The sequence below is a fragment of the Ovis canadensis genome, chromosome 2, assembly GCF_042477335.2.
Source record: "Ovis canadensis isolate MfBH-ARS-UI-01 breed Bighorn chromosome 2, ARS-UI_OviCan_v2, whole genome shotgun sequence".
In the NCBI taxonomy this organism is placed as follows: Eukaryota; Metazoa; Chordata; class Mammalia; order Artiodactyla; family Bovidae; genus Ovis; species Ovis canadensis.
In genome coordinates, this window is record NC_091246.1 from 244,404,315 (window position 1) to 244,432,165 (window position 27,851).

Genomic DNA, 27,851 nt, shown 5'->3' on the forward strand with positions numbered 1-27,851 from the left:
ATGGTATTACTGATGGTGCCTTGAATTACAGCTTTTAAAGTCCATCCTAAAGGGGATCAATCCTGGGTGTTCATTGGAAGGACTGAGGTTGAAGCTGAAACTCCAATACTTTGGCCACCTGATGCGAAGAGCTGACACATTGGAAAAGACCCTGACGCTGGGAAAGATTGAGGGCAGGAGGAGAAGGGGATGAAGAAGAGGATGAGATGGTTGGATGGCATCACCAACTCAATCAACATGAGGCTGGGTCAACTCCGGAAGTTGGTGATGGACAGGGAGGCCTGGCGTGCATGGGGTTGCAAAGAGTCGGACACAACTGAACAACTAAACTGAACTGAAGCAACCACTCCTGTTTTCCAGGCTGCTCTTGACCTTATACGTTGACATCTATCCCTTAGGAAGCTCTCTCCGTTGCCTCTTGCCTAGTGTCTGATGGGGAAGAGGGACTTTCTGTTCTCCCTGTCATGCTTTTTCCTGCCTCTGCTGCACAGCACTCATCACACTGTGCTTTGGCTCCAAGGTCCCTATTGCAGGTACCCTGTCTTCTGATTCATTTTAGTGGCCCAGTAGTGTCCCCTTACCCCTCTTCAGACAAAAACATTAGACACAGTTCACTAATGACAATTTATTATAATATTTTGGAAGCACACAGATTGCTTTTGGTTAAACCAGAACTATGTCTACATAGAAGTGGGCAATAATAGGTGCCATTCTATGGAGAACTGGTGGACTTAGTCGTCATCTTCACTCTGTTTTAGTCTCTTGATCGACTGCTTATGCCGCTCAATTTCTTTCTGCAGGCGCTCAATCTCCTTTGCATGATGAGAGATCTCATTTTCATGGTGTTTCTTCAAGGCGGCCAGCTGTTCTTTAGCACGAGCTCTACAGGACAGAGTGGCTCTTGGTTTAATCCCAATTCTTCACCCCAAAGAGATCTCTAAGCACCTGAAACACCTAAAGCAAAAAGGCATCCCAACCCCACAGGAGTCTGGCTCACCATCCTCTTCTACCCTCTTCAAGCCCCACTGTGAACGACGACTCCATCCTAAGATACAACATTTACAGGAGATGGCCAAAAATGATTCCATTGTCCTGGTGCTAGTGCCTGAAATTCCTGCGCTAATGAAGGAGTCCTTTCAGATTCAGTAGAAAACTCCAGAGAGGTGTGACTTAAGTCCCTACCTGAAGGACTTATGAGAGAAACAACCCAGAGAACAGAATCCCTTTCTGGGGGGGAAAAGAGCAAAAGGAGGTGGGGAGATATAAAGGTGCATAGTTAAAGGACAAATATATGTGTCCTACCACAGTTTAGGGCTGTCTTTGCCTGAGGACTGCAAGGCCCTCTGTAAAGGCCAAAATGAAGGGGAGGAAAAATACAAGTGGTCTCTTGAGTCCAATTTAGGTCTCAAGAACGGATGATTCAAATGTTGGCTTGGCTATATACAGGCTTCTGTTTTCCATAAATGTAAAATGTGGGAGACCAATTAGATGGTCTCTAAGAGCTGCACCTTATCTCTCTGGTATGACAGGTGCCATGGCGATAATCCTTAATCGTGAGCAGAGAGGGCAGAAAAGATAGGCCAAGGAGAGCAGAAGATAGATTAGTTCCACGCTGCTCCCCACTGTGGATACAAGTCAGTATAAGATAACTCGAGGCTGGTAAACAGGGTAGACAGGCCCAGCCCAATCCATGCTCCTAAAGGCTGGGCTGGGCTGAGCGGGCCAAGTCTCCAAGAAAAGGGGGGACAGGTGTCCAAACCACGTGCAGCTGCCACATGCTCCTACGATCCCATTCGCTGACGCGAGCTGCAGAAGCAGAAGGGTCTAGAAATGGCTGAGGGTCTGAAGGATCAGGGAATTCATCCTTGCGGGGCTGGCAAGCTAAGGCCTGGGATGAGGGCTGAGAGAGTCAGGCTCAGTGAGTCTGCAGATAGTGGAACCGTCGGATCTAGATGCTCTGGGAGGAATCTGGGGGGCATTCTGCACTATTCGGGTAGAACTCCATGGGTGGAGACGGTAGATGACTCAGGAAGAGATAAGTCGAGGTCTGCAGACCCGCAGGTGGAAATGACTTGGATATGGGGGCCGTGGGATTCGGCAGGCCACCGGGAGCCCACAGGTGGCGACAGTCGGGCCCTCAAGCATTGGGTGTTAAACAGGTTCAGGGGCCTGTTAGGTCTTTCTGGGAGGGTGAGATGGGGTGGGGTGGGGTCGGGTGTGGATGGGACGCCGCAGGACGCCAGGGAGGGATGCGTGGGAGCAACTGACAATTGAAGAGGGGCTGGAAGGCCGTGAAGGATCTAGGGCTGGACTCGGGGTCCCCAGGGCCTCACCGGAAGTATCGCTCCTCTTCGGCCTGCTCTCTTTTTCCGAAGGCCCCACCGGCGTCCCGGACCGCGCCCGCACTGGACCTAACACTATCTCCCTGCGGAGAGAGACGGGGGCATTGGTACAGACGCGGGCGGGAGGGCGAGGAGGAATCCGCGCTCAGGGCTGGGGCAGCGGACCCTGCCGCTGGCATACCGATTCCGAGCCAAAGCCTCTGCCTTGCATTGCCCAGACGCTCCAGACGGCCTGCCGGGTACGCGCCGCCAACGCCGTGGCTGCCATTGCAGTCAGTGAAGCACCCCTCCAGTGACCTGAAGTTCAGCTTCTCCTTAGGCGCAGCTTCTCCGCAGGCGCTAACTGCCCGCTGGCCAGGCAGCCAATCGTTTCGCTGGAGAGGCGGGATGAAGTCAGGAGTAGCGAATCATTCGAGGGAGAGGCGGGGTTCCTGTAGTTTGTGACGAATCCAGCAACGGGGCGGGCCCATTCTTAGCCAACCCTTAGCAAGGGCTCCAGGGTCAAAGGACTGGAGAAAAATAATGGAGGAGATTGGGGAAAAGGTGGAACAGAGAGGCAGTAGCCAAGGTTTCGGCTCTTGGGATCTATCAGAACTAGGCGTGGCGTCCACCCCCACCTCACCATTCCTACTCTCACGTTATTGTTAAACACCCAAAGGAAGCCTTCATTTTTCTGGACTACTAGCATCAATAAGATGGGTAATAAGCGGGCGGGGGGCGGAGTGGGCGGCTCTGTCCATGATGCTGACGTCCAGGGTGCCCTTACTTAGTCATTTAGAGTTGTGGGGATTTTTTTTTTTTTTGATGTATGAATCTATGGTTTTTTTGCTGTTGTTGCACTGACATTTCACTCTCAAGTCTAAAACTTCAGCTCAGAGAAAACTTCTCTGCCCTCCGTCATTCTATCAATAGCTCACTGTTTTGTTCTTTTTGTCTTTTTGCGCCTTCGAGTTTACGAAGTTGTCAAGACATTACTGAATTAATATTTGCGAGATGTATTGATGTGTTATCAAAAATAGACTTGATAACAGGACTTTTGCAGTGTGGTGCAATCAAGTTGAAAAGAGCATAGGTAGGCGTCTAGGGAAGACATTACCTTGGTCTTCCGTTAGCCATCTAACAAATGTCATCAAGATAATAGTAGTTCATAGCCTTTGCCCTATGTCATTTTCTCCCACTGGGTCCAGTTTTTTTCTCCTTTAGTTGAGAGAGTTGGGCCAGATCTCATTCATGATTATAAAAATATCTTCTCTGCTTTCTGTGACTTTGTTCAAGTGTTTTTAGTGATCACTTTTTCTCTGGAAAAATACCAGCCCTGGTTTGTATGACTTACATGGGAGGAAATGGCTGCAGGGCACATTTTCAAATGTTCATTTCACAAAACTTGAAAAAGCATGAAAGCAGAAGGCTAGAAATAATAATCACGCATAAGTCCACTACTTAGTGATAATAACTGTGTGTGTCTTTAGATACTTCAGTGCCATTCCTGTTTCAGAGGGCTTCCCTGGTGGCTCAGATGGTAAAGAGTCCACCTGTAATGCAGGATCTCTGGGAAGATCCCCTGGAGGAAGGTCTGGCAACCCACTGCAGTATTCTTGCCTGGAGAATCTCCATGGACAGAGGAGGCCGGTGGTCTATAGTCCCTGGGGTTGCAAAGAGTCAGATGAGACTAAGTGACTAAGCACACAGCACAGCATCTGTTTCAGAAACTCTGCTTCTGGTTCTCAGTGTTTTTTGATTATCTCCTGGGTGGGCATCCAGTGGAAGGTCTTGATGAGTTTGTGCAAAAGATCCATAGAGGCATTAGGGTGGCTGCAATTAAAAAACATGGAAAACAACAAGCACTGGTGAGGATGTGGATAAATTGTAACCCTCCTACATTGCTAGTGGGATTGTAAAATGGTTCAGCCACTTCGAAAAACAGCTTGGCAGTTGCTCAAAAGGTTAAGTATAGAATTATCATATGACTCGCAATTTCAGGGAGAAGGCAATGGCACCCCACTCCAGTACTCTTGCCTGGAATATCCCATGGGCAGAGGAGCCTGGTGGGCTGCAGTCCATGGGGTCGCTAAGGGGTGGCGGACACGACTGAGCGACTTCACTTTCACGCATTCAAGAAGGAAATGGCAACCCACTCCAGTGTTCTTGCCTGGAGAATCCCAGGGATGGGGCAGCCTGGTGGGCTGCCGTCTATGGGGTTGCACAGAGCCGGACACCACTGAAGCGACTTAGCAGCAGCAGCAGCAGCAGCAGCAATTTCAATTCTAGGTACATACCTCCCCCCAGTAGAAAACTGGTACTCACACCTTCATAGCAGAACCATTTTACAATAGCCAAAAGATAGAAACAACCCAAATGTCCATCAACTGACAAGTGAATAAACTAATTGTGGTATACACGTATGATGGAATACTATTCAGCCGTAAAAGTGATGAAGTAATGGTGTGTGCTATATTTTGAAAGAACCAGGGAAACATGCTAAGTGAAAGAAGCCAGACACAAAAGGTCACATGTTGTATGACTGCATTTACATGAAACATCCAGCATAAGTAAGTCCACAGAGACATTGGCAAGTATGGGAAGAAACTGCTTATTAGGTACTAAGTGTCCTTTTGGGGCGATGCAACTGTTTTGAAACTAGACAGGTGGTGATTACACAATACTGGGAATATACTAAAGACCACTGAATTGTTCACTTTAAAATGGTTAACTGTATGGCATCTGTGCATGCGTGCTAAATCACTTCAGTCTCCGACTCTTTGCGACCGTATGGGCTGTAGCCTCAGTCGTGTTGTACTCTTCGTAACTGTAGGCCGCCAGGCTCTTCTGTCCATGGGATTCTCCAGGCAAGCATGCTGGAGTGGGTTGCCAGGCCTTCCTCCAGAGGATCTTCTCAACCCAGGGATCGAACCCCTGTCTCATTATGTCTCCTGCTGCTGGTGGATTCTTTACCACTATCGCCACCTGGGGAACCCCAATTTAAAAGTTTATTTAAAGGTACCTGGCTGGGCGGCGACCCCTTTAAGAGACGCAAGGAAAGGGCCGGGGTTAGAGAGGCGGGCCTGTAAGAATCACGTGAGGTGGCGCCTGCGCAGAAGAGTCACGTGGTCGCTGGGCCGGGGAAATGGCGGCTCCAGGAGAGAGCGGGGCTTCGGGTGGAGGAGGCAGCACGGAGGAAGCATTTATGACCTTCTACAGTGAGGTAAACACGGAGTGAGGAATGGCGGCACCGGGGCGACCCCGCCCGGGGCTATCCTCCCAGTGGGAGAAGGCAGTGATCCTCCTGGCCTGGACCGTTGGGCGGCCCCTCCTGTCTGGCCTTTTGGGAGGTGGGGGACTCGGGGTGTGTGTGCGTCTCCTTCTGATACTGCAGGGGGGATCCCCTGGAAAACTAAAAGGGGGCGGGGGTCTGACGTCTGAGGGGAGGCGTCGAGTTTGGCCAACGAAGTGCTTGGGCGCGCGCAGAGTTCCCCAAGTTCGCGTAGTCGGGTGCTTTCTGCGGCTGGGAGAGTGGGTCTACCTAAGGCTGGTTAAACGGGTTGGTCCCCGATTGTATTCAAAACGGAAGCACTCTCTCCTCTTAGTCCTCTGTAGTGAGTTTTAGTAGTAGTTATTTCTGACATTCGAGAACGCTAGGCATTGTGCATCATGCCTTGTAGGCACTGTCTCCATTTTACAGATGACATACCTGAGGTTTAGGGAGGTGAAATAATTTGTTCAGGGTCTTAGAGCAGATGATAGTTTGGTATCATGTTAGGACCGAAGTAAGTTTGGTTTGAGCCTCATTTACTGTCGCATCTCCATCGGGTGCTGCGTAGTAGTTACTCAGTGAATATTTGTTGAGTGGATGAATGAATGAGTGGATGAATGAATAAAGAAAAAGATGGCTCTTGGAGTCATAGGACCTCGGATTGGATTTTTGCATGGCTGTTAACGTGACTGTGACAATTCTTTCAAGCCATTGATTTTGCTAATCAATTTTCACGTTTGTAGAACGAAGTTTATTATTAAAACGAGTTTTAATGAGGGTTAAAAGAAAGTTTCATAAAATATAAAGAAGAAGCTACTTTGTAAAAGTTAAAAACAAGGCTGGATGTGAACTTCTTTAGCTTGGTGTGGATTTGAGGAATGGAGTTGCTCGCCACCTGGCTGTGATGTATTCAGAGTTAAGCACCGTGATACATTCACCTTTTATCTCTGGTATTTGTAACAGTGCTTGCTACATAGTTGGGTTTCCCTAGTGGCTCAGACGGGGAAGGCAGTGGCACCCCACTCCAGTACTCTTCCCTGGAAAATCCCATGGGCGGAGGAGCCTGGTGGGCTGCAGTCTATGGGGTCGCTAAGAGTCGGACACGACTGAGTGACTTCACTCTCGATTTTCACTTTCATGCATTGGAGAAGGAAATGGCAACCCACTCCAGTGTTCTTGCCTGGAGAATCCCAGGGACGGGGGAGCCTGGTGGGCTGCCGTCTATGGGGTTGCACAGAGTCGGACACGACTGAAGCGACTTAGCAGCAGTGGCTCAGACTGTAAAGAGTCTTACTGCAGTGCGGGAGACCCGGGTTCCATCCCTGAGTCGGGAAGATCTGGAGAAGGAAGTGGCAACCCACTCCAGTATTCTTGCTTGGAAAATCCCATGGATGGAGGAGCCTGGCAGGCTACACCATGGAGTCCGACAGGACTGAGCGACTTCACTTTTGTTACATAGTAGTTTCTCCGAAATAATACATTTTAAAACAACATAGTACATCCATTTATAGTCTACTTTCAAAATGTCTCATTCACTTTGAAGTGTTAATTTGCTGGTACCAGTGTTTTCTGGTGGCTCAGATGGTAAAGAATCTGCCCAGAATCTGCTGGTTATATGGAAGACCGGGGTTTGAACCCTGGGCGGGGACGGTTCCCTGGAGAAGAGAAGGGCTACTCTCCAATATTCTTGCCTGAAAAATTCCATGGACAGAGGAGCCTGGCGGGCTACAGTCCATGGGATTGCAAAGAGTCAGACACGACTGAGTGACTAACAATAATGGGTACTGAACAATTATAGGGGAACTTGTTTTAATTTCTTAGTTTTTTTTTTTTAAAGCAATCCTGGTTTGTTTAAATTTTAATGTCAATTTCATTTGTGAGCTGTATTGCACAGATGACTTTTTTTTTTTTTTTGTGGGACGGAATATTTTCTCCTGGGGGCAATGACTTATGACTGTTTTGCGGTAGTTTGCGCTCATCTTAGCTACTCGTGGTTATGAACAGAACGGTTTTCATGAAATGAGTTACATGCTCATGGGCTATGGGTTTCATATTAGGTACTGTACAAACATCATGGGTGTCTGATTTTCCCTTTTGTGGCCCCATTGAAATGAGCCATATCTCTTAGGAAACTCCAGCAGTGCTAGAGCTTGCCCTGCAGACACCTTTTTTTTTTAAATCTACATATTCACTGGCATGGTTTGTTTAATGAGAGAAAATGTCTAAAGGAGGATCATTTAATCATCATTCAACTAATGTTTATTGAGCACCTGATATGCACTTCGTCCTGTATTGTTTAGCTCCTTGGAGAAATGGTAGTTGACAGCAGAAAGAAGAATCCCGTCTTCATAGGGCTTTCATCTTACAGAGAAGGCTGAATAATGAACAGATGTATAATATAGTGTTAGGTAGTGCTAAGTGCTATGAGGAAAAATGAGACTGGGAAAAAGAGAGTACGGTCGAAGGTGGGGAGTGGCGTGCTGTTTTACAAGAGTTAAGAGGGAAGGTGCTGAGAAGGAGTAGCTTTTCCTGTTATTGAAATCCTTTCCAACTCTGTTTTGGCCATAGAAATAAAGATAGTATATATACTATGCCAGAGGTTCATTCCAACTAAAATTTCAGTTCTGACAGTGGCACCAAGGATGTTTTTCTGGGGCTAGCCTGGTGCTTGTTCTCCTTGGTATCGTGTTCAGGTCAGGGATTTTTCTATTAGAGTTAGAAAGGTAGAGTTATTTGCTCCCTCCCACATACTTTTTAGGTGTATTTTTTTTAGTGTCTATTTCAGTGTAATTGTATTTTTCCTTTCTTAAAAAGTTGTGAATTAAGTTCGAACATTCACAAGTACATCTTCCATCATTAGAGTAGAAACTCTTTGAAGGTAATAGCTGTGACATATTTATTTTTAAATCTTCTTGCTCCCTGCTCTGGAGTCAAACTGTTGGGGTTAAAATTCTGGTTTATAACTTAAGTGATTGGGCAAAAATCTGAGTGGTTACAAAAAAGTTGAGTGGTTACAAGTCAGTTGACCAAACTCTTAGGTTTGTTATCTGAAAAATGTGGATAATGGTGGTACCTACCATAAGGGATTGTTGAGAGGAATCAACACCTGTAAAGTTTTTGTAATTTCACATTATATTAAGTCAGTAATTGGTAGCTGTTGTAATTATTCCTAAAGTGTTTAGCAAAGTACCTTGAACATGTAGACACGCAAATAAATGTTTGCTGACCATGTCGGTGAGTTACTTGTTGAGATGACAATTTATAGTTCATTACTGAGCTTTACTAATGAAGTTTTTATTCCCTTTATTTTAGGTGAAGCAAATAGAGAAGAGAGATTCAGTTCTAACGTCCAAAAATCAGATTGAAAGATTGACTCGCCCTGGTTCCTCCTACTTCAATTTGAACCCGTTTGAGGTGAGCTGTCTGATGTTAACGTGGCCTGCAGTAAGGAATTTTACCTAGCTGTGGGCAGACTTACTTCAAACACATACCTAATTGGTACTATGCATAGTTGGAATTGAACTTGGGTGGCTTTATTGAGAGCAGAGCTTGCTGTCATCTTTTAGTAACGCAGATATGTATAGATTTATTTTCAGGTGCTATGGAATAGCTAGCCTTGGTAAATTGAGGGTCTTTGATTTAATTTATTTGTTAAAACTTTCCTGTTTCACCACAATAAAATAACAAGCAAAAAATGATCATATAGACAAGGATGTACACTTTTGAATTTCCTTAGTTTTATAACTTCAAACATTTCCTGATGGTAAAAGTAATTCATGTTTCTTATAAAAATTAGAAATATACAAACAGCAAGAATAGTCATGTATAATTCCATCTAAGAAAACACCTGTTTATTAAAAAAAAATTTTTTTTGAAGTATAGATTTTTTTTTAAAGTATTATTTATTTACTTGGTTGCACTGGGTCTTCATTGCTGCAAGGGGTCTTTCTCTAGTTGTGAGTGGGGACTATTCTTCAATGAAGTGTGCAGACTTCTTGTCATAGTGGCTTCTCGTTAGATTCAGTTTATGCAATGTTGCCAAGAATAGCACAGAAGTGACACTGCATTCTCTCTGTCACCTGTAAAGTGGAACATGATTTTGATTTAGCCTGTTACTAGTGATGTTAAGTTGATCTCTTGAAGAAGTGCCTGCTAGGTTTGCTTTGAAATTAACTTTTTTCCCCTTTCTAGGAACACTTTGAGAATGTGTGAATGTACTGTCCTTGTCGAGGTTTCAGTTTATTCATTTGTCAATGTAGACCTGGGGTTTCCTATTTTATTCAGTGGGTTATGATTCAGTTTTATTTATTCTGATGCTCAGATATCCCAGATTTGACCAGCGGGTTACTTTCAAGCCAGCGCTTGTCTTTTTTTTTTTCAATCACTGTTTGATTCGTAGGCACTCTTGTACTTCTCTGAACCCAGCCTTGAATTAACCATTTCTTTGAGGATCTCTTGAATTCCTTTTAATGAAGAATGAATTTTAGAAGTCAAGGTTTGGGTGCTGAGCATGCCCGTTGCCATTGTCATTACTCCCAGGCCCTGTTGGTAGATAGGGCTAAGGCGTTTGTGTGTGTGTGTGTGTGTCTGTGCACACACACAGGTATTACATAAAAGTTCAACCCAACAACACAGGGTTTATTCCAGGACGTTTTTCTTCCAGTGTTCATAGTTCCCTTCTCTGATAGCAGTCTGGCTCCTGTTATCTTTATTTTTTAAAGTACTGGTATTTTATTTATGCATTTGGCTGCCTCGGGTCTTCGTTGTGGCACACAGGATCTTCACTGCGTTGTATAGAATATTTGGTTGCGTTGCGTGGGCTCCCTAGCTGTGCCACACAAGCTTGGTAGTTGTGGCACGCAGGCTAAGTTGTTCCTTGGCCTGTGGGAACTTAGTTCCCTGATCAGGGGTCAAACCCTTGTTTCCTGCATTGCAAGGCAAATTCTTAACCAAGGCCCTCCCACTGTCTCTAATATATATGTTTACTTAATTGATGCCCCTGTATGAATCTGATCTCCCATCCCTTCCCTCATGTGAATGCCCTCCTCTCCCTGCTTCACTCTCACACCAACCGCAGGTTGCCCCGCTATGCAGAAACCCCTCTCCCTACCTCTGAACTCTCAACTCCACTGCCAGGTCACCTGCACCTTGGGTGTGGGTCTCACCTGGCTCTGCCTTCCGTGCCTGCCTTCCAGCCGCCGGGAGCTGTCTTCATCCTTCTTGGGTCCGGCATCCTCCCCACCAGGCAGGCATCCTTCCTGTCCTGCTCTGGCTTTGACACCCCGTGTTAGGCTACCTTCCTCTGGGAGCACCCTCGTCACCTTTCTTGGGTTCTGACTTCATACTCCAGGTCACTCCCTGCATGGAGGTCCTCTTCACTCTGCTCATGTTCCAGCTCTCTGTGCCAGTAAAACCTGGGCTCCTGGTCCCAGTTGGGCTGCTGTGTTACTTTGATGCCCTCCTCCGTGGACACCCACCTCGCGGTGCTTCGGCTTGCACACCCCGTGCTAGGCTTGGGTTTCGTGGAGACGTCCTTGTTGGGCTGCAGCACTCTATGCCCATCCATGTTGGCAGTCTCACCCTGCTTAGGCTCTGACACCATGGGGCAGGCTGCCTATCCATAGAGATGCCCTCTTCAACCCACTTTGGCACTTCCCGTCGAGCTACCGTTCTGTGGATGCTCTTCTCACCCAGCTTGGGTTCCAGCGCCACGTGACTGGCTGACACTCCTCCTGGGGTTCTTGTCTTCTTTGTCCCAGATAGACTGACCCTCTGCTTTGGCCATCTTGACTTCCTACCCGAAGTGGATGTCTACTTTACCTGGTCCCACTTAACATATTTGAAAGAGAAGAAGAAAATGAAAAAGCTGAAACTTAATCATAACTAATCATTAATTAAGCTTAACTTAACTGATCATTAATCATTTAGGTATGATTTTGGGGCGGACAGAGAGGAAGATGATATATTTGAAAGGTGATGAAAGAATTTGACGGTATATCCATTCTGTTGTATTTTAAATTGAGATAGTGTATACTGTGAAAGGGGATCACTTGATTGTATAGCTTACCCCTTTATTCGTTAAGATAAGTCGTGTGTTCTCTGGAGATGTGGTTGATGAGGAGTAACACTGTTGGGACTAGCGTGAATGCTAGGATTTTGCTGTCCTGCCAGTAATGGAACTTCCTGCTCCACAGCTCCTGTCCTGTAGGAAGTGTGTGTGAATGTGTAAAGAATAGGCAGGGTTGCACACTTGAGGAGGTGCAAGGTGGTGTTTAAGTCTGTAGGACTCCATGACTGTCCATTAGAACTTTTGCCTTTTCTCTTTTTTTTACAAATAAGCTGGCCCCTGTGTAGCGTGGCTGTCACTGTCCACGTCTTTTTAAACTGACGTGCAGGTGACATGGAGCGCTGTGCTAGTTTCAGATGTGTGGCACGGTGATTCAGTCGTGCGTGTGTGTGTGTGTGTGTAAATATATATTCTTTTTCAGATTCTTTTCCATTTTAGCTTATTACAAGGTATTGAATATAGTTCCCTGTGCTGTATAGTAGTAGGTCCTTGTTGTTTATCTGTTTTATATATAGAAGTGTGTATCTGTTAATCCCAAATTCCTAATTCATCCACCCTCCACCCTCATTGTCTTCTTGTAAAGTTGACTTTTGGCCCTAGGTCAGGATTAGGTATTCCTAGAAATTTAGGAAATCTTTCTGTTGAGGGGAAAAAAAAAAATCTTCCATTTAGAAAAAAATCTTCAATTTAGGGAAATACTTCTGTTTCTTCATGCAACAACTGGAGACATCTAAATGAATCAGACTTTTCTCTAGAAGTAAGCAGACTGGTCTTTTCCTGGTAAGAAAAAGTGATGTCATAATAGCTGTGTAGTCGTCCTCTGTACCATTTTATTGAGCAGCAGGTAGAAGAGGGACGCTGAGGGGTCTTATTACAGGAATTCTAATCCACAGGGCATTCCCTGCCCCCGCCTCCTGCCGTCAGTGCAGCTCCCTATTTGGACATATTTCTAACCTTCAGCTATTAAGCGAGCATCTTTCTCTTATGCATTCTAAGAATGTTTCCTCCCCCACTTCCTTTCATAAGCTTAGATGAATCTGTGCTCCTGCTGAGTCCTGCCTTCTTCATGTTTCTTTTTTCTATTTAACTTTAAAGCCCCAGAAGGCATCACCGCAGACTTTTGTTTTCTGTTTATCTTGTTTGGCACTTTGGAAAGAAAGATATTTGTCTCACAGGACTCTGGAACTTGCACATTATTCACAGGTCAGAGAGTTCAGATATGACATAAGACTGGATTTCTCTTTCAAGCAGAAGATCCTAAAGGTGACAGTTGCACTTTGTTTGAGTTCAGGAACTTACATTGATGTAAATGCCACCTTCAAGCGTTTTCCTTTCTGTGTGATGATTTATTCACTCTCTGAGGTCCAAGACTATGGATTTTTCTTTGCAGCATCCCCAAAGCCAGAGACATAGTAGGAGCTCAGAAGAATCTTCCAAGAGTCTGAACAGACCTGTGTGCTTCCTTAGAGTCATACTGACTGACATAGTATTTATCATTTTGGTAAGAATTACTTGTGACTTGTCTGTTCCTTCCTTTGTGGACCTTAAATTCCAAGAGAACAGTAGTGAGCACAGTATCTAGCAATCCGTGTTGCTTATAATTTGTATTGAATGTATAAACTGGCTTCAAAGAGGTTTGGGCTGGTATAGGCCTGTTGTCTTTACTATGTTTCACGGCTACATATGGCACCTCCAATGCTTAAAGATAGGAAAGGAGTTGGATTAGCTAACTTTGAAGGCACTCAGTGAATACATGTTGCAGTGATCAGTGTATGTATGATCTGAGTCTTGGAAAAATAACTTTTGGCATTTGTCTGTGGGTATGTGTATATTTATACATTTTTGTTGTTGTTTAGTTGGTAAATCATGTCCACCTCTTTTGTGACCCCATGGATTGTAGCCCACCAGGCTTCTCTGTCCATGGGATTTCCCAGGCAGGAATACTGGAGCAGGTTGCCACTTCCTTCTCCAGGAATCTTCTCAACCCAGGGATCGAACCTGTGTCTCCTACATTGGCAGGTGGATTCTTTACCACTGAGTGACTGGGAAACCCTATATTTATACATACCCTCTTCATTTTTGCCAAATCATCTGAAAGGAAGCTGTAGACATTGATACTTCATGCCTAGGTATCTTAGCATTCCTCTTCTCCAAACAAGAACACGTTTCCACATAACCACAACACTATTACCACACCTAGGAAAGACCACATTACTGCAATTCAGTAAACATCGGGGATAGAGTCCACACTCAAATAACTCTAATTGTCCTAAAAAAAAGCCTCCAAAACCCTCGGTTATAACTATTTTAGTTTTTAACCAGGGAACCAGTCAAGGTTTATGAAATACATTTGGCATGATTGGTTCTAGACTGTAGCTTTATTGAGGCTTTCTTTTTTTGTGAAGGCGGGATGATTTCTATCCTTTCATATTCATCTGAACACCTTTTTGGGTGTGCTCGACTTCCATTTGTTTGTTCCAATGCATTCCTTTTTTTCAGAACCAGGAAAGGTAGGGTTCTCTAAATATTTGTGTGTGTGCAGTTATCTCCCTTTGTCTGTAAATCTTATTTAGCTGTATTTTTCCTTTTGAGTGACTCCCCCTACTCCCAATTCCTTTCTTTCTTGGGGTGGTATGGTGGGGCACATTTATTCTTGAAAAGTCTTTGTTTTAAAGATTTTCCTTTTCCCTCATTCCCAGTTGTATACCTGATATTTGAGAATGGGTGTGCTCTTGTAGTAACCTTCAGAAGTCTCTTGAATATAGGGGTCATTCAGCCTCCTTGCCTACCAATAACTCTGCTGCTGTAGGTGGGCTGTTTGAATGTTTGGACAGCTTGCTATAAATCTTGACATTACTTGTTGTCAAGTTTTTCTGAGACCCTGTAAGCATCTGACTAAGTTTGGCAGATTATTTTTCAGTTTTAACTTCTTTGGTATGTATTTTTCATTTCAAGGTCTTTTTTTCTCTTTATCCCCTTTAATGACTGATCATCAGTTCTGTTAACCTCAAACACATTTATTTCTGACCTCTGTCATCTTTCCTAACCAGGAATCTCAAGCTGTAATATGATTCAGATCACCTGGGGATCTTGTTGAAATCTTGATTCTGATTCAGTCACACTGATGTGGGGCCTGCTGTTCTGAATTTCCAACAGACCTTCTCACCCTCTGCCCTTCCTTACGCCTTGAATACTAAGTAAATAAATAGATGCTATGTTGAATCTATGGAGTAAACTGTGAAATCATCTGGTTTAATTGTATTTCTTATAATGAACCCTTCTTTAAAAAAACGGTATTTATGGTAATTTAAAAAATGTTTTCCCTTATTTATCTTTGCATTTCTAAGGGTATAGCAGCATGTTCAGCAGGTAGTAGCTACTGTGTAAATGTTTGAATGAATCTATGTTGTGGTGGTGGGATCAGAATCCTTGATGAGAAATGTCAACACCAGGATACCCAGGGTTGGAGAAGAATGATAAAATTTGTTTTTAAACCGTATTGTGCAAAAAATAACAGATGTCCCTGCCATTTCGCTGTACGCTAGTTCTGCTGAGTTGGAATCAGAGTTTCCCAGAGTGAGCCCCAGGCAGTGGTCTCGGGTTTTCACTCTAGGTTGAGAACCATTGAGCTGTGTAAATTTTAACATGGAGCCAAGTTGCATTTCTGAATTGAGGTGAAAAATCAGGATATATTTAAAGTGATGAAAGGGAAGAACTTCCAACCAAGAATATGCTACCTGGCAAGACTCTTGTTCAGATTTGACAGAGAAATCAAAAGCTTTCCAAACACTCAAAAGTTAAGAGAATTCAGCACCACTAAACCAGCTTTACAACAGATGCTAAAGGAACTTCTCTAGGCAGGAAACATAAGAGAAGGAAAAGACCTACACAAAATAAACCCCAAACGATTTAGAAAATGGTAATATGATCATACATATTGATAATTGCCTTAAATGTAAATGGATTAAATGCACCAACCAAAAGACAGACTGCCTGGATGGATGAACACTTGTGCAAGTACGTGTCTCTCCACTTACCACATCACTCTACTTAAGCCTCCAAATTGTATGTAATAATTTTATAAATGTTAACATTATGGCTTGCAGTTGTAATTATCTTTTATTTAGTTGATTGTGAAAACTGATAAACATCTTTTACTGTTGTTAAAAAAAATCAGGTAGTCTTGTGGGGGGTGCTTTATTTGAAAATCAACAGTTTTTCCTCATTTAAAAAAAACAAACAGCCTAATTATTTCCTTGTTGAGTTGCTATACTTTCTCCACATTTGCAAAGATAAGTAGAGGGTGGGTGCTCTACTTAATGGAAAGGAGTGAATGAAGGAGGAGGCATTTTTCTCATGGTCTGGAAGCATGTACTGGTTATAGGGTAATTTATTATTTTTCTGATGGAGTGAAAGTAACCACTGAATTAATTGAGAACCCTGAAACACTATAGCTGTTACTCTGTTACAGGTTTACTCATTTCTGTTTCTTCAACATTTTTTAGAACTGTTCTAGAACGCTGACAACTGTTAGATGTCAATTATAATTATTGGGCATCTCTTAAATCTATAAATTCTTTTAATCTCTTTTACAGTTTTGATTTTGATTCTTCCAGGTTCTTCAGATAGATCCTGAAGTGACAGACGAAGAAATAAAAAAGAGGTTTCGGCAGGTATGGTACTCTATTCCTGTAATAGGTAGAGTTTGAGCCTTTTGAAAATGTGTTGAGCATGTGATTTTCTTCGGACTTACTGTTAAACAACTTTTGGGCGAACTTTTAACTTTTTTTTTCTTAAATTTTGTAATTCTCAAAACAAATTACAGTGACTTAATTTTAAATAATTGAATGATCATAGCTTACCTATGAATAGGATGAATTTTACATCCAAATAGAATCTCTCCAACCCCTTAATTAAGAGGGGAAAGTACAAGGTAGCATAGAAAGCTTTCACGGAGTCATATTGTACAGTACTTACCAAATCCCCTGGCTTGGTAAGGGGATCATCTCTAGGAGAGAACATGTTAAATGATTCATAGCAGTGATTTACTTTTAAGATCCCATTCCTCAATAATTCTATCTTTTGTGAACCTATATTAATACTCAAAAGATACCTGATTTAATATAAAGAGTGCTTTCAGAAAGTTCTCTCAGAAAGGAGATCCAAGACCTCTGATTATTGCTCTTTCTAATATTCAGTAACTCAGGCTGTAGAGTTTGTAGTAGCCTTTTAAAACACCCTTCCAGTCTGGGGCTTCTCTGTTGGATCAGACGGTAAAGAATCTGCCTGCAACGTAGGAGACCTGGGTTTGATCCCTGGGTTGGAAAGATCCCCTGGAGAAGGGAATGGCTACCCACTCCAGTATTCTTGCCTGGAGAATCCCATGGACAGAAGAGCTGGGTGTTCTACAGTCCATCGGGTCACAAAGAGTCAAACACAACTGAGCGACTAACGCTTTGACTTTCAGTCCAGTTTTGACAGCTGAGTAACCCCCACCCTTTTCCTCTATGAGCTGAATAATCATACTTCCTCTAATGTCTTTGGAAATTAAAATTTCTTTATATTTCATGCCTTTAAAATTTCTTTTTTCTTCAACTTACATCTTTTATGTACTTTATTTTAAAAAGTTTTTTTTGGCCACACTGTGAAGGATGCAGCATCTTAGTTCCCCCACCAAGGATCAAACTTGCACCCCCTGCTGTAGAAGCATAGAGTCTTAACCATTGGACCACCAGGGAGTTCCCTGTGATTGGTTTTTCAATACAGTCATTGCCTTTCCATTGCTGACTCATAATTGTCTTCAGATCTATTATTAAGCCAAGGTGTTTTTAATCTTTGCCCACCCAGTCATTTCCCATGATATAACTTGATAGTTTTTTTTGGTTCCTGAGTTCTACTCTGCACTTATGTTCAGCGTTTGCCTCTTTTTCTAAAATTTCTAGTTTTCTAGTGTAGCACATTAGCAGTTTTCCCCAGTTAAATAAGCATTTATTCAAATTCATAGTCAAACCTTTAGACTATTTATGTAACAGTACAAATAACTCAGATTTTTTATTTAGTCGTTAATAGGCCCTAATTGTTAAGAGTCTGTGCTGGAGCTGTATGACTTGAGTTTCAGTCTTGGCTGTACCTCTTACAAGCACTGTGAGCTCTGGCAAGTTACTTTCAAGTTTTCTGTGCCCTGTTACCTCATTTGTAAAATTCATGTAACACTAGTGACTACCTTGGGATTGTTAATAAGGATTTGAATGAGGTTACACGCATGAGCAGTTAGACTAGGTCTTTATGTGCTATTGTTTATGTGTATTGGTACGCTAAGTTCTTTACTTGCATTATCTCATTTCATCTTTACAACAGTCCAGTGATCTAAAGGTATATAGTATTGCCCCACTTATAGAGGAGGAAACTGAGGCGGAGTAAGTGAACTGCTCAGGGTCTCACAGCTGGTTGGGGATTGCAGTTGGAATTGGAACCCAGGATTCCGGCTCCTGTAGTGCTGGGCTTAGCATTAGAGGCCCACTTGCTTTCATGCCAATGCAATCCCTGTGTTCAAGCTGTTTCTGTCTGTCAGTGACAGGTCAGTGGTTCTTAACCTTGGCTGACTGAAAGGGTCACCTGTGGAGGGTTTTGTTTTTAATTTTTTAGTCATAAGAAGTTTTAATTATATTTTAAAAAGAAAGAATAAAACAATGAGAGCCCATATATTCACCATCTGTATGCAATAGTTTCCTTCAGTAGCTGCGTATTTTTGGCTGAATTGTAAATTACAGACACCGTGATACTTAACACCTAAATACTGAAGCAGTTATCCCACCAAAGTAAAGAGGACATTTTCTTTTTTCTTTTTTAATTGGGAGTATAATCACTTTACAGTGTTGTGTTTCTGCTGTACAACAATGTGAATCAGTCATAAGTATACATATATCCCCTCCCCAAAAGGACATTTTCTTGCATAACTGCCTGTCACACCTAACAAATCAACACCAGTTCCTTTGTATAATATCATCTGATACCCAGTCTCTTGCTGTGCTATGCTCAGCGATGCCTGACTCTTTGCCACCCCGTAGACTGTAGCCTGCCATGCTGCCCTGCCCATGGAATTTTCCAGGCAAGAATACTGGAGTGGGTTGCCGTTTCCTACTCCAGGGGATCTTCCCGACCCAGGGAAGGAACCCACATCTTTTGCGTCTGCTGCATTGGCAGGCAGAGTCTTTATCACTGAGCCACCTGGGAAGTCTGTGATACACAGTCTATAGAGATTTAAAAGAGATTTAAAAAGTACAGATGCCAGTGACTCATTCAGAAGGTCTCAGGCTGGAAAGTAGACCCCTGTATTCCTAAAAATGTTCACAAGGTTCAAGCACAGCCGGAACTGAGAGCTACTGCTTCATATTAGAAATTCTTTCAGGAAAGAGATGATATCTCAGACCTGTTTAATCCTCTGTAGTGCTCCATGTAAGAAACATAAAAGGAACTTGGTACTTTTCATTTTTCCCTTCCCTCACCCAAATTATCAGAGCATCTTCATGATGCCAGGCTGATATTTGTTCTCAGCTAGCTGTTTTCCACCTGTGTGCATTTACCTGTGGATAATTGAATGTTATTAAGGACTAGTGTAATACGTCTGGGCATTTTATGACATTTATTAATTAAAAAAAAAAAGCTTCTGGCTAACAGTTTTTGCCCTAGTATCTTAGAGCTTTTGGTTGTAGAGAGGTGCAGTGCAGGTGAAGAGTTACTAAAAGTTCCTCTTACTGAAAAACTAACTTTTCTCTGATTATAGTTATCCATACTGGTGCATCCTGACAAAAATCAAGATGATGCTGACAGAGCACAAAAGGCTTTTGAAGGTATTTGTAAATTTACCTGCTTGTGAGTAACATTGTGTCAGTGCTAAGGACTAAGTGTTCCTAGTCCTGGATCAAGAAAAGAATGTTGTAGTTTTGTCTTCTGGTCATGAAGAAGCTGTGGTTTTCAGAATAGTTGTCATTCAAAGCAGAATGTTACTGTTTAGAAATAGGCCTTAACTTTGCTTAGTTAAAACTTTTGTGTGCCAACAAAGACTGTTACTGCGTAGGCTCATTCTTTTTTTCCTTTGAACATAAAAAATAATTGGAAGAATTTGATCACTGAATTAAATCTAGATATGGTGTAATTAGCCTTGAGTGTATATTTAATTTTCTTCCAAGGCTCTCAAAGAAAGTCATTGCCGTAGTTGTATGTTTTTAAATTAGTGTAACAACAGTAAATAATTTAACAAAGTAGGGAATGCTTGTAGATGGCACAAGTCCATTTGCACTGCCTGAGTAGAGTTCAGACTTTGAGAGGGTGTTTGCAGAAACAGTTAATTTCAATGTTTTGCATTAGCTGTGGACAAAGCTTACAAGTTGCTACTGGATCAGGAACAAAAGAAGAGGGCCCTGGATGTAATTCAGGCAGGAAAAGAATACGTGGAACACACCGTAAGTATTTATAGTGCTGCTGTGTTTACAGGAAGTATTGGTGCGCCTCGGGCACCCTGCAGGAGGGTAAATGTTACTGTTGACATAGCAACGCCTGCCTGGCCCAACTGCCCCTGTGGCCTCCGCTCCTTTGTGGTGGTTGTGGTCATGCACAGTGTGTGCCTGAAGCTGGCCTTCACTCCTGGCACTGAGGGTGCATGGCCAAGACACTGCACCCAGCTCTTTCCCTAGCACTCCCGTGTGTGGAAAGCTCTTTTTGTCTTCTCCGCCCTGTGCCCTGTTCTGAGAGTGGAACGTTAGAGCAGCCGTGCTGCTGCTTGGCCCTGGACTGTTATCCTTGTCTCTGTGAAAGAGCTGAAACAGGGGCTTGAGAAAGTCTGGCAAGGGCATGTGAGTACATTTTTATAAAAAAACAGGAGGAGGTACATGTCTGTGTTATAGCAGGGTTGGGAAGGACTCACCTGAAATGAATTCACTTATAGCTGGCTCTATTTTTTTGCCTAAATACCTAAATCTCCTGAGTGGTGGGAAGTGTTAAGAAACTATCTTAACTATTTTCTAACTAGCTATCTTAAGAAAGGTCTTTGTTTTAATTTTTCACCTGGGGCAAAACTCTTGAGGCTGTTTTATAAGGGCAGTTTCTATTGGGAATGAAAATAGATGTGACCTTTTATTTGAAGAGCTTTGGTATCTGTAACAACTGTATAACCAGTCATAGTGATGAGGCCAGTTTAGATGAAGGAAATGAGTGAAAAGAAGAGACAGACTGCCATAACTGTGTCTTGTTGGTCAGACGCTGGAATTCGAGGGCCAAATTCTGGTAGATACCCAGGAAAGGACCTGACCATTTGTCCACGAATTATTGTAATTGTTACCCTTCCTCTGTATTTTGCCTGTAAAGAAGCCACCACTCTTAGGCTGTCTGACCACAGGGTGGCAGTAGGGCCTTTCTGAGCTTGGAAGGCACTTGGCGTTTTGCTGGACTGAATGGTAATTTATTAGAGTAAGTGCCATTCTTACGTGAATGGATATATTTATTTTCTGGGGGGATCTCAATGGTGGCCAAAATGATGTGAAAATTGTTGGTTTAAGGAGGTTTCCTGGTGACAGTTACCAGGAATGCAGGTGTAGAAATGCCAGAAAACAGTCATATTTGATGCCGCAAATTCTGTAGCTTCTTTAAAACTTGACAGATCTACTTTCTTTGCTATAAACACATAACCATGAGCCCTGAAAGATAAATGCATAATCTGTTCACTGTGTCAAAGACTCTTTGGATCTGGCCTGGGATGTGAGTTGGGGACAGCGCCTCTGTTTGTCCCCTGGTGTGTTGGATTTTAGATGAGGTTGGAGAATGGACCCCGGTTCCTCGTTTTCTTCGATTGCATTGCTGGCTTGGAGGGGAGGCAGGGGCTTATCTTTTTTCAATGCAGACTTTATGTTACAACTGTAGAAAGGTGCGCACATCATATGTGTGCAGCTTAATGGATATTGTCAAAGTATAAGTGCTCATTTTTTGATGGAAAAAAAATTCTTTTTAGGTGAAAGAGCGAAAAAAGCAATTAAAGAAGGAAGGAAAGCCTACAAATGTGGAGGAGGATGACCCCGAGCTGGTAGGTTTGAAATGGGAAAGGCCACGCCATCTCGTGTGAATGCTTCACAGCCGCTGGGTTAAAGAGAGGGAGGTGTGAAGACTGATGCACGCATGCTGGAAGCAGTTCACCTTAAAATGTCAACACGTACATGCATTCCGCCTTTTGAAAAATCCAACTCTTTGGGGGACAGAGGACTATGGCTTTTCCTTTGAGGATGTGTCTGCTTGTTGGAGCTCACACTTGACTTTATAAAACACTCAAAGCATCGTCCATGGTTCCTGCTTTTAATTTCTCCTGAAGAACATTGCAAACTGAGGTACCTATGAAGCAGACCAAGAGCAGAATCCTAGATTGTTATTTTCAGATACCTCACCTGTACCTTGAATTCAACAGCAGTTATTTTTAGAGTCTTATGTTTGACTCTTTCTAAAGCATTCCACTTAGTTTTAAAAGAACCAACAAGGGCTTCCCTGGTGGTTCAGTGGTAAAGAATCCACCTGCCAGTGCCGGAGACATGGGTTCGATCCCTGATCTGGGAAAATCCCACAGGCCTTGGAGTAACTAAGCACGTGTGCCACAGCTACTGAGGCTGGGGCTCTAGAGCCCAGAAGCCTGAATTACGGAGCCCACGCGCGGCGGCTCCTGAAGCCTGCGTGGCCTGGAGCCTGTGCTCCGCAATAAGAAAAGCCACCCCAGTGAGAAGCCGTGCACCGAGGCTTGAGAGTAGTCCCTGCTCGCCACAGCTAGAGAAAAGCCCATTCAGTTAGGAGGAGCCAGCAAACAAACGCGCCAGCAAGCATTTGTTTTTATGACCACATTCATCCATTTCTGTGATGTTTTAAGTCGCCTAAGCACAGTGCAGTTGCAGCTGGGATGGTCCGCTTGGGAGCAGCCACAGTGCCTCTGGGCGCACAGCTGTCTCCCAGCTGTGGGCACCCGTTGTGCTTCAGGTAACAGTATGCTTCAGGGAAGTGGCAAGCATCGGTCGATCCTGTGGGCTCTTCAGTGGGGATTGGTTAAGAGAGAGATTCTACTTATATATTTGTGTCTCATTGCCTCACTAGCCTGAAAAATGTCAGGTCATCTTAATCTTGCCTCAAGTTAGGTCAAGTAACTTGACCCACACGCTTATCTTAAACGATTCGCAGAGGGGCAGCTGTCCTGCTAGGGCTGCTTCCTATCAGCTCCTTCCATCAGCAGCTGGCCCCCTCTTCTGTGTGGCAACACTGCTTCTTGAGAACTGTTAGGCCATCTTTTCTGCTGAATTTTAGGTTTACTCCATTTCAGTATTGTTTTTTTCTCCTCAGCCCTACTTTCCCTTCTCTTTATGCTTTTTAGTCTTTTCTGAAGACTCATGTATATTCCTTGGTCCTTCTCTGTTTTTAAGAACCTTAACTTTTTTTTAGTTATTCCCCTCCCCGCCCCACCCCCTGTCCCCCGATTATAAAGGAACACATGCTAATGATAGAAAATTCAGAAAAAGCAGAGAAATATAAAAAAATTAAAATCACCAGAAACGGTTCATCCAGGAACTTTAAAAAATATTGAAATATTCATATGGCTTCCATCGCCTCTTTCATTGTCCTTATTAGGGACTGGACTTTGTCAGCATTGCTTTCCGTGAGCACTGCCTGGCAGGTAACAGTGTTCAGAAGTGATAGTAATTTGAGGATTCCTTTATTTCCCTTTTTCTCCATATATCACCCGTTGCTCTAGTGTCTTTGAGTTTAGGATATAAATCCTATGAAATCTGCATGATGGGTTATTTTTTTATATTTCTTTGTATATTGAAATATGCAAAGTGTTTATATTGTGTTACAAATATAATATTGTGTTATCTGTTTCTGTCAATGTGTGAGTCAGAATACAAGTTCAACTGCATACAACTGAGACCCCAAATGATGGTGGTTTGAACGAGTCGGTGCCCTTTCTCTCCCCAGTGTAGCCGTCTTTGGGGACATGGCTGCTGGACTGTGTGATCTGAGGCCTCGGTGTCCTCCTCTCTGTAGCTCTGCCACCGGGTGTGTCGACTTCATTCTCGCAGTCCAGGAGATGTGGTCACCCTCACGCACGGCAGGGTAGAACGAGAGGGCAGGAAGGAAGATGTGTGCTCCCTCCAAGAACATTCCAGAAAGTAGCTGCATCACTTCTCCTTACAACTCATTCGCTGAAACTTCAGTTACATGGCCACAGCTAGCTACAGAGAAGCCTGGGAGATGCAGGCATTTATGCTGGGTGGCCATGTGCCTTGAGATAAGGGATTGTGCAAGAAGGGGGGAAGAGAGAATGGGTTGAAGATGGGGATAGCTAGTAGCTCTGCCTCAGTCGAGAGACTTCCGGGACCAGTCTGCTCGATGGCACCCTCAAGTGGTACAACTAGGCCTCAAGTGGCCTCACTCAGACTAATTATGAAATATGTATAGAAAGAAAAATTGGAGATTATTTTTGCAAGTTGGAATTTCCATGGTTCTGATAAGCAGGTTGAGTTGCTTTTGTTTTCCTCACTGATGCTTTCTTACCGGGGCAAAGCTCCTCTGTATCATCCTCATGTGGAAGAGTTCGTAGCCGTATGTGTTATTTATCTCCCAGGAGAGAGCCAGCATCAGTTTTTCCTTGTTGGTCTAATTTGCCTTTGTCCTAGGCTCTATCAAAAAATATTTAATTCAAATTGCTGATAAAATATTTACTTTTCTTTTGTTCTTTTTTTCGTAGTTCAAACAAGCAGTATACAAACAGACAATGAAACTCTTTGCCGAGCTGGAAATTAAAAGGAAAGAGAGAGAAGCCAAAGAGATGCATGAAAGGTATATATTGGTATATTCGTTTAAGCCATGTCTAAATACCTAGATTAACCAAGATGGTCTTTGGGGATTTTTCTGATGAAGCAATTACTCTGCAGTACATCATTTAAGTACTTGAAATAGGAAAACTTTGGAATCACTAGGGTAAGGAATTCTGTCAGACTTCTGGGAAATATTGAATAGGTTTGTCCTTAGGGCATTTATAATCAAGAGTGCGTGTTGTTTTCTTCCTGATTTCCTGGAGTGGAGTAGGCAGTTACTGAGGCCAGAGCCTTTTGTGTGAATAGTGGCTGCAATTTTGGTGAGTATTTAGTACTGTACAATGTGATCTCTTACAGTGTACTTATTGCCCTAAAATGTGATTTGTCTTCCTCATCAGAAATCTCGAGGCTGGGGCTTCCCTGATGGTTCGGTGGTTAGAACTCCATGCTTTTCACTGCTGAGGATTTGGTTCGATCCCTGTTCAGGGAACTAAGATCCCAGAAGCCAAGCAATGTGACCAAAAAAGTTAAAAAAAAAATAAAAATCTTGAGGTTAATTTAGTTTACATATTTTGTATTGTTGATTGGTGTTCAGCAATAACTAGGTTTTGTTAGTTGGGATTGTGTGAAGTGGCTTGTTTGGGTATAGGGTTTTGTGCAGAAATCCTCTTGAATGAGAACATTTGCTGCTGTGATGGGCACTTATGGAAGTAAGGTGGCCTGGGTTCTCAGGATGGCTTTGTCAGGGTCTGAGCCCAGAACCTCCGGTTAGTGTTGGCTGGGCTTTGATGACCTGATCTGTCTGTCTCTGTAACGGCAGTGTCTGTATTTTGCCCCACAGCCCTGCCACGGTCTCATCTGCGTGTTTTAGAATGAGACATTCATGAAGTGCTCTGAGCCCTTTCCAGGAGAACCCTAGGGAGTTGTCTGACTTTGTATGCTGGCTTCTGTGGGGAAGATGCCTAACTTGTATGGTTAACACAGTCTCCAAGTGCCATCTAAATCCTGTGGTTTGGTTTTCCTCCTAGGAAGCGACAGCGGGAGGAAGAGATTGAAGCTCAAGAAAAAGCCAAACGAGAAAGGGAGTGGCAGAAAAATTTTGAGGTAAATTTCCAAGGTGACGGGGGACTCTTATTCCAGAGGGAGAAAGCTTCCCAGCTGAGAAACTTTGCTGGGCAGTCCCAGGACTGCCTTGGGCTGACTGTCAGGGAGGTGGTGCGTGTGGGGAAGAGTAGGGGCTTTGGGGACCGAGTCCTGGCTCAGCCGCCTCTCTGCTCTGGAGCTTGTTGGCAGGGGTGTGACAGGCACAGCTGCCAAGTGGGCTCAAGACAGTGGTTCACACATTTAATTTAGGGATAAACGTGGAGCAGTGCCCCACTTAGAGGTCTGTGAGTAGAACCCGAGGTTCTTGTAACCCCTAGTGTCCTGCCTGCAGAGAGACTTTGGGCTTGATTCCTCTTTGACATCCTGGTTCATCCTTCAGAGGCTCAGCCCGGTTTCCTGAGTTGAGCCACATTTGGTCTTATCTTCTGTTAACATTTAGGATTCAGGGTAGGGATTGGCTAACCAGAGATGCTGGCTTTGTTTCTGTCCCACCGCATGTGTGCAGAGAGCGAAAATGAGAAGGCCCCTCTGTAAGGGGGAAGGATTCCTGTGGTCCTCCCAGCACAGCCGGCCAGGCGTTATGCTGGTTTCACATCTCCGTCCAAATTTTAGGGGGCAGAAGGAGGATGTGGGGGAAAGAGTGACTGTACTGTTGGCCAGACAGGTGGCTTTGAGAAAAGGATACAGCCTGTGAGCCCTGGTGTCTTTGTTTGTGAAGTGGCATGACACACCGCAGCTTTTGGTGAGGGTTAGAAATGTTGTTGCTCAGTCACTCAGTCGTGTCTGACTCTGCAACCCCATGGACTGCAGCGCACCAGGCCTCCCCGTCCTTCACTATCTCCCAGAGCTTGCTCAGGTTCATGTCCATTGAGTCGGTGATGCCATCTAACCATCTCATCCTCTGTCGTCCCCATCTCTTCCTGCCCTCAACCTTTCCTAGCATCAGGGTATTTTCTTGTGAGTCAGCTCTTTGCCACAGGTGGCCAAAGTATTAGAGCTTCAGTTTTCTCCACAAGAGTGCTTCTCTTCAGCACAATTCGAAAGCATCAATTCTTCAGTGCTCAGCCATTTTTTTAATGGTCCAACTCTCACATCCATACGTGAGGATTAGAAATAGCATGCAGTGTTATTAGAAATAGCACTAAATATTTAGGCCAGAGGTCCCCAGCAAAGGATAGCTTCATTGTCATGAGTTTTACTCATCTCATCCTCCTTTTCAGCTTGTGGCTTCTCCTGCCTTCTTGGGGGTGGTATGACTCTTTCTTGGGCCCATGGAAGTCGGGGGAAACCTCTGCTTTGTTACACTGTGATTATTCCAGAGGACCAGGCCAGGTCGGCATACAAGGGGGATGGCAGAGCAGGTGTAGCCCTTCCTTTCTCCAACTGGTTTCCTCACCTCAGACCCCTTTTGTGTTTAGGAAAGTCGAGATGGTCGTGTGGACAGCTGGCGAAACTTCCAAGCCAATACGAAAGGAAAGAAAGAAAAGAAAAACCGGACCTTCCTGAGACCACCAAAAGTAAAAATGGAGCAGCGTGAGTGACCGCCAAGGGTCACGGCCACAGAACCTTCCCCAACTGTCTCCCTCCTGCTTTGAAGGACTCATTCTTTCCTCCCATTTTCACCCCAACATAGAGTAGTATTTGCTTTTTAGTCCATTTTGTTTTCAATACAATTTAATACCGATCAGAGTAATTCTTTTGTACATTGAAATGGGGGGCTTGGTTTAAAAAGAAACCTCCCCCCACTCTTACCCCCCAGACCAACTGGGACCGGAAGGTGCTGCCTTCTCTTCCCACAGCCTGTAACTTAATGTTTTGTACTTCACTGAAGTGTGATGGTTAGAAGCGTCGTGTGTAGTTTGTGGAAATCATCCAATTAAACACACTGCTGACACTGGTGTTGCCGTGACTTCAGAGACAAGCCTGGGCCACCTTAGGAAGCCCCCTCGCTTCAGTTCCTTGCTTCTGGGTGTGGCGTCCTTCGAAGCCCCAGATCAGATGGGAAGGCCGCCGACACCCAGAGCGGTCACTGAACGCCCCGACGTCCCTGGAGTTCGGCATGTGCTTTCCCATCTGACTGGCCAACCCGCGTGGCATGAGGCTCCAAGCCACCCGACCTGTTCACTTTCCAAAGAGCTAGCCGTGCTCCATCCCGTACCGTGGTGTCCTCGCCTGTCTGCATTTGTTAGTGGTAATATTCTGTATGTGTAATAAATTTTTATACCCTAACCACCCATGTACTATTGCTC

The 27,851-nt window shown here is 44.0% G+C and overlaps 2 protein-coding genes across 3 annotated transcripts; one reads left to right on the plus strand and one right to left on the minus strand.

The window, feature by feature from the left end:
• Nucleotides 1–610: 610 nt before the first annotated feature.
• Nucleotides 611–5,431, minus strand: ATP5IF1 (ATP synthase inhibitory factor subunit 1). 2 transcript variants are annotated; one of them, XM_069574880.1, is made up of 5 exons: nt 5,344–5,431; nt 3,942–4,154; nt 2,524–2,851; nt 2,334–2,425; nt 611–882 (listed from the first exon to the last, which is right to left on the minus strand). In XM_069574880.1, exons 3-5 carry the CDS (start codon nt 2,608–2,610, stop codon nt 732–734), a joined length of 330 nt encoding a protein of 109 aa, XP_069430981.1. In that variant the 5' UTR covers nt 2,611–2,851; nt 3,942–4,154; nt 5,344–5,431; the 3' UTR covers nt 611–731. The 2 variants fall into 2 exon arrangements, with proteins under 2 accessions (XP_069430981.1, XP_069430982.1); XM_069574881.1 differs by lacking the exon at nt 3,942–4,154 and having other exon boundaries at nt 5,344–5,410.
• Nucleotides 5,393–27,831, plus strand: DNAJC8 (DnaJ heat shock protein family (Hsp40) member C8). Its single transcript, XM_069574879.1, has 9 exons — nt 5,393–5,544; nt 8,905–9,006; nt 16,276–16,332; nt 19,443–19,509; nt 20,027–20,121; nt 21,663–21,734; nt 24,429–24,520; nt 25,527–25,602; nt 27,021–27,831. Exons 1-9 carry the CDS (start codon nt 5,467–5,469, stop codon nt 27,141–27,143), a joined length of 762 nt encoding a protein of 253 aa, XP_069430980.1. The 5' UTR covers nt 5,393–5,466; the 3' UTR covers nt 27,144–27,831.
• Nucleotides 27,832–27,851: the final 20 nt, after the last annotated feature.